We start from the raw sequence: 13672 nt of genomic DNA, 5'->3' as shown, positions 1-13672 counted from the left end.
TCTGCTCTTGCAGCAAAAGGGTAATCGCATTCTCATTTAATTGGACACCCTCCTGCCGCCGCCACCCCCTCGCCTCCCGAAGTTTTCTCCTCCACCTACATGCATTTAGCTGTGGGCCACTAGACAAGCTGCCTTGCACCCTTGGGGGCAGGCATTCACGAGGTTTTAGCCAAAGGCATCCAGGTCCTGCACAGCTAACAGCATCTTCCTATCATGTTATCTTATGGGATCCGGCCGTTTCTAGTTTGGTGGGATACATAGAGCTCCCTGCCAGAGAATGCCAGGGGTGCTCCTTCCGAACTACAGTTAAGAACTTGTTTTAAGTATCTCACCCAACGACAAATCCCAGGATGCCTTCAGGTGGAATGTGATGGGTAATGGCAGGATTGCACTGATACGGTTCTGAAGTGTGGGCAGACCTTAGATGGTGGTTGAAATGGTGCAGCCTGGGGTTTGGTTCAGACCAGCTTGTCAGAAAAACAGAGCAAACCTGACAGGCACAGGTCAGGTGGAGATCCCTTTTGTGCCCCCCCCCCCCCCGTGAAGAGAGAGAGAGAGAGATACCCTGGAGGGGGAGGGCCCCTCGGTATCCCTTTCCACGTGGAAAGACTTTGGCTCACCCCTCTTTGAAAATGGTCAGAGGGGACGCACGCCGGGTCTGCGGACCGTGCCGTGGCACAAGCTCCTCATTACCAGCGTAGGCGGACGGAGCAGCGGTTCAAACCTGGCTCCCTGACTGTGACCAGCCAGCCGGTCAGCCCCCTCGCTCCGTTTTCAGAAGAAGAACGCCCCACCTTGGCTGGAGCCCACACAAGAGTTCGGCAGCCCCTGATGGTTCGGACGTTTATTATTAAGCACCGACGGCCAGAAAAAGGCATCCACCTCACAGCCTCCTTGTTCTGGGAACTGCGGTGGGATCAGCACCTGGGCCACCCTGGATCCAGCAGCCTCTGAACTGGGATTCCACCCCACCCACCCACCCCCGGTGCCACTCCAATGAGTTAAACAATAAAAAAAGAGATTCTTTTACAGTCCCATACGTGTAGTAATAGTGACAAGCTGGGGCTGCTTTTTCACGTTTCTTTAAATATTTGTAGCCAGACACTCTGGTTGGTTTGTTTTTTAAATAAGAGCAAAAATCTTTACAGCACCACAAAAGCCATCAAATATTAATATTCATCATCATCATCATAATTAATAATAATAATTAATAATAATAATAATACAGGTGGGACGCACGAAGCAAGAAGAGGAGGTTGGCCGCAAGATGCATAGCTCTGACAGGATGGAAATACAATACAGTTTCCATAACTTAATAATAAAAATATATAATATATATATAATATGTATATATCCAGCATTAGAATCTTGGAATATTTTTAAGATACATTTTTGTTTCTCTTTACAACAGGTATCTTCTATGTTGTCTCTGTATTTATTTATTTATTTATTTAAGTAAGAAATTTCAAAGTTGTGCCAGACACATTTTGGAGATCAGCAAAGGCAGACCTTTCTGTACTCAAGAAAAGAAAGGAGAGCGTGTGCCCCTCACTCACACAGCAACTTGGGTCTCAAAAACCACAGCGCACAGGAGCGAGACAGGACTGCGCCCCAGACGTCAAAAGCCATGTTTAAACTGGACTGACTCTCATTTGTACATCAATATACCGCTGTGCATACACATTTAAGTACTTCCACACACATGCATTTAAACACACACACACATACATACATACATGGGCACAGCAGACACACACATCCCAACTTAAAGAGAGAGAGAGAGAGATTGAGAGAGAGAAGCACACAGGAAAAAGAAACACACACTTGTCAGAGATATGACTGAACAAAAAAAATTCATAAAACAAGGCACATCCTTTGATTGTTGATAAAACTGTAAAACGAACATGGCCAACAAAAACAAAGCTATTTTAACGGAAACATGTTTTCGCACATTTTGAAAAGAAGAGAAACTGTACCTTTTTTTTTAAAACATTGTGCTACTCTTTTAAATGATCTCACCACAAGACACACAGCTTATAAGTCTAATAGTCAAGCTAAACTCCAGTTCCTTCCATTTGATCTCTTAAAACTGTTTAATATACAACTGTAATATCTTAAAATCTTTTTAATATATATTAAAGTCCTTTCCTTTTCTGTTAATTATCTCTAGGGGAAAATCCATCTTAAATATTTTTTTCCCAATAAATTAATACTCCTTTATATAGCTTATTTTTTTTCTTTCATCCCTTATAACCACCCCCGTAAAAGAAAAGCTTGATTTTGTTTCCACATGTAAGAACATTCATAAACATGGCTGTTTCAAGAGGAGACGCCCATCCACCAGGGCAATGACAGAACCCAACTGTTTCGCTGTAGCCTGTCAGTCACTGCTGGATGTCCGCGAACACCCACAGGGAGCAACAATGAATTGGTCGAAGGAGTATGATGATGGCCTTGCTCAAAAAAAGGTAGTCATGGCAAAGGATGACTGTAGGTAATCCTGAGAACATTGATCAGAACTGATGGATCCAGGATCCGCAGAACGTTTGTTTCCCAAGCCAAGATTGGCAAGTGACTGGGTATATATATATATAATTCTGGATTTTAATGGAAAAGATTTGGAAAGAGAGAGGAAAGCAGAGAAAGGCTTGACACATATGATAACAGAAACCAGGAGTGGATCTAAGTACAACCATCCTCTGAAGAGAAGTTGAAGTCATGGAAGCTCAGAAATGTTTCCTAGAGAAGGATGGACTGGCCTGAAGGAGAACCCCTTTTCCCAAAGAGTGCCCTGCTGGGGAAGGGCCTGCCGACTTCATTAAAAGAGCAGTGAAAATCAGAGGGAGATCGCAACCAAAATCGCAGGAAAATGGTACCTGGCTTTTTCTAAGGTCCCAATGACATCTATTGCTTGCATGCCAGGTTCAAGGGGAAGATGGAACAGAAGGAAGATGAGGTATAGAAAAGATTGTCATGTATGAGTGCTGGAAGCAACAAGGAGCGAGAAAAGAACAGGAGAGAACAGACCAAGTTGTTGTAGCCCTGAAAAGATCTGAAAGCAACATGTCAACACAGTGGAGGATGTGCTGAGTCTAAAATAGGAAAGCAACGCTTGAAAAAGTAAGGCAGGGAACGCTGTAAGGAACAGAGAGACAGAGAGAGAGCAGAGCAGAGCTTCCTGTGGTTCAGTTGCCCATGGCAAGGAGGATGCAGAAGAATGGCCAGAGATCCAGACAACAGCTTCGATGGGAATATGCTTTAAGAGAGGCCTTTGGGACAGTCCTTGTGGAGTGCCCACACAGGAAGGTGAAATGGGACAGGCTGAAGTCACTCCAAAGCTAATCTAGCTGAGATAGGAGGAGGTTCTCAAAACAGTTGCGCGCTGGCACTCCCTCTGAAATTGCCTTTCTTGGAGAATGTTGTGAGCTGATTATCACAACCAACAAGTACCTGCCAAAAGTTTAAGATTGCCCATAGCTAGCCTCAGGCCCCAAGAGGACAATAGATCTCCGCTTAATGCTTGTCCAGTAGCAAAACGGAAGAATGCGCCTGGAATTTCTAGGCTACCCGTCAACGAGACCAAGCCAGCTTCAGTGCTCCAGTTCATGCGAGACACCTTACAGGAGCTGTCCTTCCAGTCAAGCTATCACCAATCCTGGTCATCTGCCGTATCCAGTCATCAAGATCAGCTGTGGGGAGAGCGTATGCTCAAGAAATGTCACCGGGGGGCGGGGGCGGGCGGAGATGTCCGAGAAGAGCGGCAACTCTGCAGCTGGAGGAGAAGAGGAAGGGGTAGCCCATCCTGGGGGGGGTTCTCCTATTGTGCTTGTTTAAAGAGGAATGGTATGGGTCCGTGAAGCGGCATCCAGAAAACTTAGAAGGCTTCACAAGGTGTAGCAGCTGCAGAGCAGTCTAGACCAACATCAACGCTCATGACTTGTTGACCTTCTGGGACCTTTCCCTCCTTTTGTATGTCTCTACAAAAGGCTCCTACATTCCTACTGCCACCAACAGGAACAGGGAGAGAACTATTTAGAAGGGGCACTCACGGCATCCTACAGACTTTCTGTCTAGGTGCAGGAACCCAATCTTCCGTTCTCAGCTTCTCCCCTGAAACCTCGCACCACAAAGGGCCTCTCCTGCAAGAGGCACTAGCTAGAGCAGCCCCTGCTTGGCTGCACCAGCATTTTTTCCTTTCTTTCAAAATCAACAATATCCATGGCTGAAGACATTGCAAAATGTGCATGCTCCTAGTCAGAGGAACGATGAGCTTTGTTTGTGAACTTTCCCCAGTGGCCCGTCATCGGGCGGACCTTCCGTAGGCACACCGGCAGCCCCAACGGACCTGCCTCGTGGGAGAGCAGACCACCCCACTAAGGTCCAGACTGAGCCAACGGGGCAGGTGCCCAAGACTGACTAAGGCCAGAGTTTCCTCTGAGTTGGAAACCAAGAGGCCAAGATGCAGATCACATCCCGGCTAACGCTTGCGATTCCTTCATTGAGGCAGAATCCTCTTGGGATGCAGCCAAAGTTGCATTTGAAGGAACAGTAATAATGCCTGGAGAGGGAGCTTTCCGTTCACTAAACTCCTGCTAGTCGACAGAACCACCGTTGTCTCTGCTGAAATATTGCTGCTTCGGGAGAAAAGGTTTCCCAGAACTGATACCGTCTCCCATATTGCCATGTCTGTCCATGGCTTCCTGTCACCTCTCTCCTCTCGGATCCTCCCAAGAAACAATCATGGTAAGCTGTACGTAAGGAAGGCTGAATTGTCCAATCAGTGGCAAACTCTTTGGAAGCAAAGAGAAAGTGCAATGTTAAGTCCCTCATGCTCAGAACTGCCCTTTACGTAGAGTTCTTCCCCCCCCCCAAGGAAAACCAAAAAGGAACTGGGGATAGATAACTATTTTAGGGTAGCTGCATAAGCTACCTGGGAATATTTACAGTGGGATTTTGGACAGGGTGTTTCTGGTTTTTCCTCTTTTTTTTTTCCTTTTTTCTTTTCATGTTTCAACACTGTTCTCAATCATGCAAATGTACCAAAGCTTCTGCACGGCCCTTGCCAGGAATACTGCTTCCCAAGACAAACAGAAAGGGGCAGGAGGGAAAAGGAGCTTATATCTCAAGTGGGACTCATCAAACGAACAAAATTTCTTACAGTCACAGCTTCATCATCACCAGGAGAAGACAAACACCTTCGGGACAAAGAAACAAAGCATGCAGCTAGCCGACAGCCTCCCAGACTCCCAGCTTCCCTTGGGCCGCCTCTGCCCCCCCCCCCAGCCTCTACCAGCGTTTCCCCAACGATGGCAGACAGGGCCAGGGACCCCGGCAGGCGCCCCCGAGAGAGCCCACAGCAGTGCTCAGTCAAGGAACGTTACCAACACAGAAGGCAAAGAGTCTCACCAAGACGAAACTTTAACCGAAATGGAAAACATGAAGAACCAGAGAAGACTAATACTTATTTGTGCCACACATCTCAATAACATATTGGGACCGAGCAATGGGGGGGGGGGGGGAAAGGGAAGGACTGGTTGGGAGAGAGGGTAGCGGGAACGACTTCCCAAATTAAAGGAGAAGATGCAAGTTTTTGAGGGAGTGGAGCAGATTTGCCTGGGACGCTGCATTGGAGGAAAGTCTGAAGATCCCTATCCTCTTGTAGAATGGAAGCCCCTGCCCGTGATCAGGCGTCTTGGCCTTTTCATTTCGTTTTCAGGAGGAGAATGGCAGTCACCTCATATTCCCCACGATCAGCAGGTGTTTCGATGGGGAGGGAAGGAAGGAAGAAGACACAAGAGAGAGAGAGAGAGAGAGAGGTCCTGTTTTTCTTTTTGCTCCTGCAAACCTGGCCTCGAGGAAGCCTCGCCGTGCCCCCCCCCCCCAAAGCATCTCGGGTTTGTTTCAGCACAATTCTGAGGTAATCTTAAATCTTCTTTGTGCAAACCTCAAAAGATGGAGGAAGGGAAGAAGGAGAAGATTGTCGTGGAGATGATTGCGCCCTTGTGCCCATGGCAGATCCTGAGGTTGGCTGGGAGGCTTCTCCAGCTCTCATTCCAACATCGCGTCCAGTTGGTCAGCGAGGTCGTCAAACATGCTGCCGATGTCGTCCAGAATGCTGACCGTGCTCTTGGATTCTGTGGTGGAGCTGCGGAGACAAGAGACACCCCGTAGGCATGGGGACTCCTACCACACCCTCCGTGTCGCCTCCCTTTTCAGCCCGTCCTTCCCCACCACCCGTACTCTGCTCTTGCCGCTCCCTACCATTGCTAAGCAATACAGTAAACACCGATAAATCCATTTTCTTGCCCTGTGGTCTCTTTGAGATATCTTCTGTACCGCAAGCCCCCAGAAACAGGGACTGGTCCTCTTTATTCTTTATAAAGTGTCATAGTATTTAATAATAACTGGGTGCTCTCAAGTCAGTTTTGACTCAGTGATCCCTTTTCAGGGTTTCCCAGGTAGGAAGAATACACAGAAGTGGTTTGCCCTTCCCTTCTTAAATCATAGAACTCTTAGCATGGAGGGAACGGACTTGCCAGTCCCACCTGTTTGGGAGGGTATGCCAGCCGTGGGCAGAGCTCGCCAGCTTTCCCGCTGCCCCATCCATCTGCCCCCTCTTTCCTGCCTCCCAGCCAGCATCTCCTGACTTAAACCTGCCCTTAGGCTCCATTGGGGTGGCTCTGCTTTCCCACCTCCCAGCCCAGGGCCGCCCTTACTCTGCTGTTTGTCCGTCTTCCTGCTTGATCTTCTCCTCCACAGCCTGCAGGGCTGCAGCAAGGGAGGCGCTGGTCTCCTCCAGTTTCTGGTGCACGCTTTCGCTGCTGACGCTCTCCACGGAAGGCCCCGCCATGGAGGAGCGAGGTGGCTTGACCGGCACTGTCTGAGGGGGCACCCCTCCAGGGGACAAGGGCTTAGCTGGGCTGGAACAGAGCGAGGGGGGCGTACTGGAAGGCTTGATGGTCGGGACGAGCTGCTTGGCAGGCGACGGGGCAGGGGTGGAGCTGGCGCTCACCGACTGGAGGGCAGCGTGGACCTTCGGCTTTGGGGCAGTTGGGGGCGGGGTCGGCTTTGGAGAGACCGGGGGTGGAGTCCCATGGACACGCTTGACTTCTGCAAGAGAGAAGAAGGTCACTCCTCGGCCAGTTTTTGTGATGGCAGCTGAACAGACACACACATTCAAACACCCCAACAAACGTCCAGAGAACTTTCTGATCTCCATCTATCTCCAAGGTTCTGAATAGACAAGGGAACTACAGACTGAAGTAATCCATGTCTACCTGCCCCAGCCTACATACCAGAAACCTGACCCAGGTGGGAGATCCCACCTTCAAACAGTCCAGGAAGCTGCAACACCCTCTGGCCCACAGAACCCAAATACCACCACCCCCCACCTACCCAGGGCATTTGTGTGGAGAGCTTCCTGTTGGCACACAGGCAGCCATGGGTACAGATGTTCTACAGCAGCCAGACGTGACCCTGGTCGCAGCCCGTGGAAGCAGGGGAGAGAAGACACTCAAGGATGGGCAGACACAAGGAAGAGGCCGAGAACCGGCATCAGGCTCGGTCGGCCTTCTTGGCTCCACGGGGCAGCACCTGTTCAACCAAGACCTGCCCAGTTTTTCCAAGGGAGACCCTCTCTTACCTGGACTGCCAGGACCAGGAATTGGGACCTTTTTGGAGGTGGGCGTAGGAGGCCCAGAGACTTTCTGGGGTAAAACGGGCTTGGGCGAAACCGGCGGCTTGACAACCTTCTTCGGTTCTCCTTCCCCAGAGGGCTGGGTTGCAGGGTAGTTGTATCTCTCTTGCTGATCGGGAGGAGGCGCCACCTCCGCACCGCTCATCTCGGAGGCTGGCCGCCGTTTGATGGTCGCTGTGCCATTCTGGTAGACAGACAAGGGGGCCGGCTCCTGCTCCTTGTCTTTCAACTTTGGCCGCCTCTTCACCGTGTCCGACTCTGTGAGGATGAACTTGACCCCCTCCTGTTGACTCTGCTTGGCCCGGATCCTCCTCTTGAGGGTGGCGCTGGCCTCCACCTTGGAGAGGTCGCCATAGCGCTGGGGGACGAGGTCACCCTCAGCCTTGGCGACACCCATCGGCCGGGGACGCTGCTTGATGGTCAGGCTGCCCTCTTCTGCAAAGGGAATGTTCTCCCCGGAACTGTTATGCAGGGAGCCTCCGCTGTGTTCTGCCCTCAGCCGCTCCACGGGGCTGCCCTCTTTGGATGTGTCCGACTTGATGCTGTCTGAGCGTTCGCGGCGAGCAGCGGCAACTAGTCCAGTCACGGGGCCGCTGATGGTGCGCCGACGGTTCACCACCTCGCCGTCCGGCCCGATGGCCTCCTTGTGCTTTACGCTGGCCAGGACGGTCGCCACGCGGGAGTGTTCAGGGCTGGCTGGGTGCACGGCAACCCCAGGCTGCAGGTAGTAGCCATCAGGGCCCTTCCCAGCCCCAGGCGGCTTCTGGAGGGCAAGCCCTCGGGCCCCACCACCAATGGAGGACATTTCCAACATGGCGGCGATGCTCTTGACGCTCCCGGCACTCCCTGTGTCCACAGTGCCACCAAAGTCACTGGCCCGTCTCTGGTGCTGTTCCGGGGAAGGCTCCTGGCCATCCTCGCCTTCCCGTGCAAAGTCGTCCGTCATGTTGCTGCTGGAAATGGCCGAACTGGAGCGTTTGGGCGGGGGCGGAGGAGGCCCCTTCTTCTTTGGCCGCACGGCAAAGGATTGGCTGCGGTTGACGTTCTTGTCGTTGCCCGACTGTGCCCTCACAGAGTGGCTGCGCCCAACCCGGCGCTGCACGGTGGCATAGGGCCCCGCGTCAGGCACCAACAACTCGTCCCGCTCTTGCTCGCTGTCTGAGACAGCGTAACGATTCAAGCTGTGGGCCCTCTTCTTTGGCCGGCCGCCCTCTTCTTCCCCTTCGCCGGCCTGAGGGGGCAGGCAGAGCACCGGCACTGAGACGGGCAGGACCGGTACGGCTTGTGCCAAGGGGCTGGCGCCGTGGGCATCTCCCTCCACAGGCTGCGGTATGACGTAGGCAAAGCCCCGATGCGTAGGGGACTGAGGCAGTGAGCGCGGAGACATGGGGCGGTCGGACTGTGACAGCAGCTGAGGCGTGGGTTTGACCTTGGCGGTGGCGTGGGGCATGCCCGACGCCTGCGGTGATGAGGGACGGGGCTTGGTGGGGGTCTGCGGAGGGGTGTAGTGGCCGGCGGCCGGGGGGAACGATTGCCGGGGTTTGCCGGGCACGGGGGGAACGCTCGCTCTCTTGATGCTGTGCCCGGGTCGGAGGGTCCGCACCTCCTTGGGCAGGGTGGCCGGACTCTCCTTCCCGTCTTCGGCCAGGTACTCCTGGCTCTTGGACATGGCTGCCGCGCTGGTGGCGGCTTTGGGCCCGTCTCCCAGCAGCTCCTGGGAGCTACTCATATGCTTCGCCCGCCCGCTCAGGCTGTTCTCGTGGGTGAGGCGGGAGGGGTGCCGGTAGGCGGCCCCTTCGCGGAAATGCCCCACGTGGTTCCCCTGCTTCTCCGTCCCCTCCTCGCCGGTGCCCGTCATGGCCACCTGCAGCTCATTGCTCAGCTCACTGTCCTGGAAAGTGGTCATCTTGGGCGACTGGCACTCGGCCGCTTCCTGCTGCGGGGACTCAATGGCCACCGTGTCCAGCGACTGGGGCGCCCCTTTCTTCTTCAGCGTCCCGGACTCGTACTTGACATATTCGGCCTTCTGGATCTCGGCCAGCTTCTTCACCGCCAACATCAGCTTCTTCTGGTGGCCTGAGGGAAGAGTTGGAGGCACCTAAGAGCTGATGCTCTCAACGGGCACAAGCACTTAACCTAAGAGTTAAAACACTCCTCCCTCTGTTTTCTTTCCCTTCCCTGGAGCGAGATCCAGGAAAAGGCTCAACTCGGCTGCTAGCCCTTCAGCCCCAGAAGTACAGCAGTTGCTCCTTTGGTGGCTGCGAAACGGTGCTACTTAATGAGGGACGGGCAGCCTGCGCCCCTCCCGACCTCCTTGCACCGACTCTCAGCAGCCTCGGCTAGCACTTTCCACCAAAACCCAGCGGGCCATCCTTTATCTAATGCTGAGCTGACCAGTCCTCTTTCTGGGGGCTTGCTGGTGCCCAACCTTGTCCGCCCTCCATGGGTGCTGTTCATGTTCCTCCTTTCTCCGCCCCCCCCCCGGCATTTAGGACAAACCAAGCGATTATTGCCACGAAACCCCCTTCCCTTCTCATCCTGCAGTCTGGTTGCCATCATGGTCATCGTTCGAGGAGGGCCACAAGCCCCTCCCGGCCCAGTGTTGGGCTCGGTTCTTCCACTTCACCCACCACAGACCACCCCTTGTCTTTCCTTCTTAAAGGTCACTCTTCTCTGCCTTTAAGGACAGAAAATCGCCTCCATTCCCCTCCTCTGAGGCACATGGCTTCGCTTGTAGAGATGGTGAGGCAGCATTTCAGCCTCTTTACTAGACAGAGTGATTTGACGTGGCATCACTTGTCACCCCTGAAGGCTCAAACATGAGCCCGGCTTTGTTCAGACCAAGCCTTCTCAGTGCAGGTGACCTCTACTGGCCCGAGGCGCCTTTTTCATCCTGGCCCTTGATTTGAGGATTCAGCCCTTCCCTTACTTACTTTCTTCGTATCAGAGCACTGCACAATTTAAAATTATGGACCTAGGTGAAATACAGGTACAGTCGAAAACAAAGATAACTAGACTCTTTTTGACCAGAAGTGGACAACGTCAGTAAGATTATCTCAGTCATTGGCTAGATCTGGAACTGGAACTAATGCAGGCCCAGAAATGCAAGCTGGGCCTGGCTGGGGGGCTGCCTAGGACCAGCCTCCTCCACTCACCCAGTTTGGTGATGCCAATCTCTTGCAGGTCTTCCCAAGTGATGTCAGTGATGAAATCAATGTTCTCGTAGCCGTTTTCCACCAGGACTTTGTAATACTGGGCCAGCCCAATCATGGAGAGCCAGAGAGCCAGATTAGCCTGAGAGGGCAAGAAGACAAACCAAATGTTTTAAAAACGAGCATTCAAAATGAAAATAAATAAAGAAGAGACTCCTTGAGCCACATTGTAGTTGAAGACCTAGCCCCCCGGATTCAGCAATTTTGCTGATACCCCCATCCCTTCTTGCAGGCTGCTTCCACTTCAGCAGCTGAGCCTAGAATTGCCTTGGCAAAGACAGGACAATTCTAGGGAAGGGGTTCCCAAATTGATCCCTTCTAGTGTTTCCTGCATGGGCCTTGACCGGTTTGGCGAGGGGGGCAGTTAGGTCTTTTCTCTCCACTTAAAACACATTTATAACACCAGTATCCACTACAGATGGGCTATTTAGCCTTTTCAAGGCTTGTGCGTGTTTAATTAAAAGCTTTCTGCTAGCAGCTTCTACACTTCATTCTATCATTTTTGAGCAGGGAAGGAATATTACTAATGAAGTCCCTCAATTGAAATTCTCTTTCTGTTTTTGAGGTTTTACTTGCAGGTAAATTTCAGGTTTTTTTTAAAAAATGCAAGACACTAATTTTTTTAAAAAAAGGAGATATTAGTCCCATCTAACCTTAAGAACATCTGTGACATTTAAAAGGCACTTTGTCAAAAATCTGGTATGTGCTAAACAGGAAGCAATAAAAGGAAGGTTTTAATTAAAGCTGCAGGGACCTCGCAGAAGGTGAACGACAGATGACTGGAATTTATAGAAGGCGGCTAAGCAGTAAGCAACGGGATTGCTGGGCCCTATAGCACCCCATTGCCACTATCCTTCTGTTTCAGAAAGACGTTTCAGAAAAGCCGTGTGATGCCCAAGCAGTGCTTAAGATGTTCAGTGTGGCATTGGTGCAGTGACCTCTGAGCAACCATCAACACAGCTATGTGTCTCAGTTGCCCCCCCCCCCCTTGCAGGTTCCGCTTGCCGAGTATCATCAATTCAAGGTGTCCAGCCTGAGATTATGATCTCTTCATTCCAGCAAAGCCGGTCTGCGAGAAGGTGACTTACAGGCTTGTACTCTGGGAGCCACTCGGGAATATTGAGGTTGTTGATCTCAGAGGCAATCTTCTTTCTGTGTCCCGGTTTGGTGACCCCAATGGCCGTCAAATCCTGCACCGCAAGAAACCAAAAGCAGACGTCGCAAAGGGAAAACCCAAGGAGCAGCGCACCGTGGCAAAGCCTCTGAGGTTGGATAAACTACATCCCACTTGGCCCACACTGTGCTCCACAGACTTCCTTCCAGATCCCCACCTGCTCTGTTCATTCCCCTTTTCTAAGTGACCCTCCATATCCTGTGGCTGTGGAGCATGCACAGTCCTCGTCAGTCTGTTCGTGTGTGCTGGTGGCGACAGCTTAAGTGTGTTTAATTTTATTTCTAAAAGTACAGAATGCCACAGGTTGCCCATACCTGTTGTAGCAACCACCCATTGTTCCTGGAGGAAATTCTGTAGTTCCACCTGGAGACATCATCTGGAGATCCAGACAACACCTAAGCCAAGGAAACTTGACCCTCCCCCCATGCTTTGGATCACAGTTCCCATTCACCCCAGGCAACCAGGAACAATGAGAGTTGTAGTGCCTAAACTATAGATTCTCCTGCCTAGGTGGGCCACTGTTCTTTCCCAGCCCTGCCTAGAGGTGCTAAGAACTGAGCGTACATCCTTGGTCAGGATGCCACCTTCAGACCTGCTCTTTCTAGGCGAGGTCGCAGAAGGGGGAGTGCCAGATGCCCCCGAGGGACAACAGGACTGAGCAGCAAGAGGGGTGGCATCAAGATGACGGCCGTGTGGTCTGTGTGTGACAGATTTGCTCCCCAGATAACTTTGGGCTCCACTTGCATCAGCCTGACTCACAACAGGCGAAAATCCATGGTTGATTTCAGCGAAGACAGCCCAGATGAAAACACTACCCAAGAATTTGGATACTGAGGGAAATGGAGATGGAAGAGCTGTGTGGTGTTCTTATAGATCTGTTAGGTGGCCTCCCGTGCACTGCTGGACAGCCTTACACCAACATGTCAGAAAGTCCAGATGGACAAAAAAGAGACCACGAGCCGCTGTCGTGCTGGAGACCATTAAGATGTGCAGAGGCCAGAATGCCAGCAAAAGCACCAGCCTCCTGAAGCCCACCCCCCACCTCCAGCCGTACCATCCTCACCTCGGGTGTCATCCGGCTGATGGTGGGGATGTCATACCCAGCGTTGATGAAGTTGGGGGCATAGAGTTGCAGCTGGAACTTGCACAGCCATTGGTAGACGGCCTCGGAGCTCTGAGCGGAATCAAGAGAGTTATTCCCTGACCATCATTCCCTTCACTCACACACAAACACACCGCCGCCGCCCTTGGCTAGAAGTTCACAGGCATGAAACGATTTCATCCTAACGCATGGAACACACTGCAGTGGGCGCAAGGCACACTTTGCAAGCAGTGGGAGGTGAGCTTTGGGCACCAGAGTGTTGAGCCTCCAAACTCAAATGGCGCAGAAGAGCCCCTTGCTTTTCCCACTATGCTAATACAGCTGAAATAAAGAAATCTCGTGGAGGGTATACGAGTACATAAGAGCTGCAAGCTGGGATCTGATCCTAAACATACATTTTTTTTATCTGAGACGTGACAATACTGTTTCCGAAGTCTACGAAGTGCCTGTCTGTCCATCCTGTTCCATCCATGAGCCACTATTTCTCA

General features: G+C 51.9%; 1 protein-coding gene across 4 annotated transcripts in view; it reads right to left on the bottom strand.

Annotated features, from left to right (window-relative positions):
• Positions 1-4863: 4863 nt before the first annotated feature.
• CASKIN1 (CASK interacting protein 1) overlaps positions 4864-13672 on the bottom strand; it is a 63928-nt gene continuing 55119 nt past the window's right edge. For all 4 annotated transcript variants that reach the window (XM_078381425.1, XM_072982350.2, XM_078381426.1 and 1 more), the window contains 6 exons: positions 13146-13256; positions 11997-12098; positions 10852-10990; positions 7643-9772; positions 6717-7110; positions 4864-6145 (listed from right to left, as the gene is read on the bottom strand). In XM_078381425.1, the coding sequence (XP_078237551.1) occupies positions 6049-6145; positions 6717-7110; positions 7643-9772; positions 10852-10990; positions 11997-12098; positions 13146-13256 (2973 nt within the window). In that variant the 3' untranslated portion in view covers positions 4864-6048. The remainder of the gene's footprint in view (positions 6146-6716; positions 7111-7642; positions 9773-10851; positions 10991-11996; positions 12099-13145; positions 13257-13672) is intronic.

The sequence above is a fragment of the Pogona vitticeps genome, chromosome 13 (assembly GCF_051106095.1).
Source record: "Pogona vitticeps strain Pit_001003342236 chromosome 13, PviZW2.1, whole genome shotgun sequence".
Lineage (NCBI taxonomy): Eukaryota > Metazoa > Chordata > Lepidosauria > Squamata > Agamidae > Pogona > Pogona vitticeps.
This window is presented reverse-complemented; position numbering and strand designations above follow the sequence as displayed.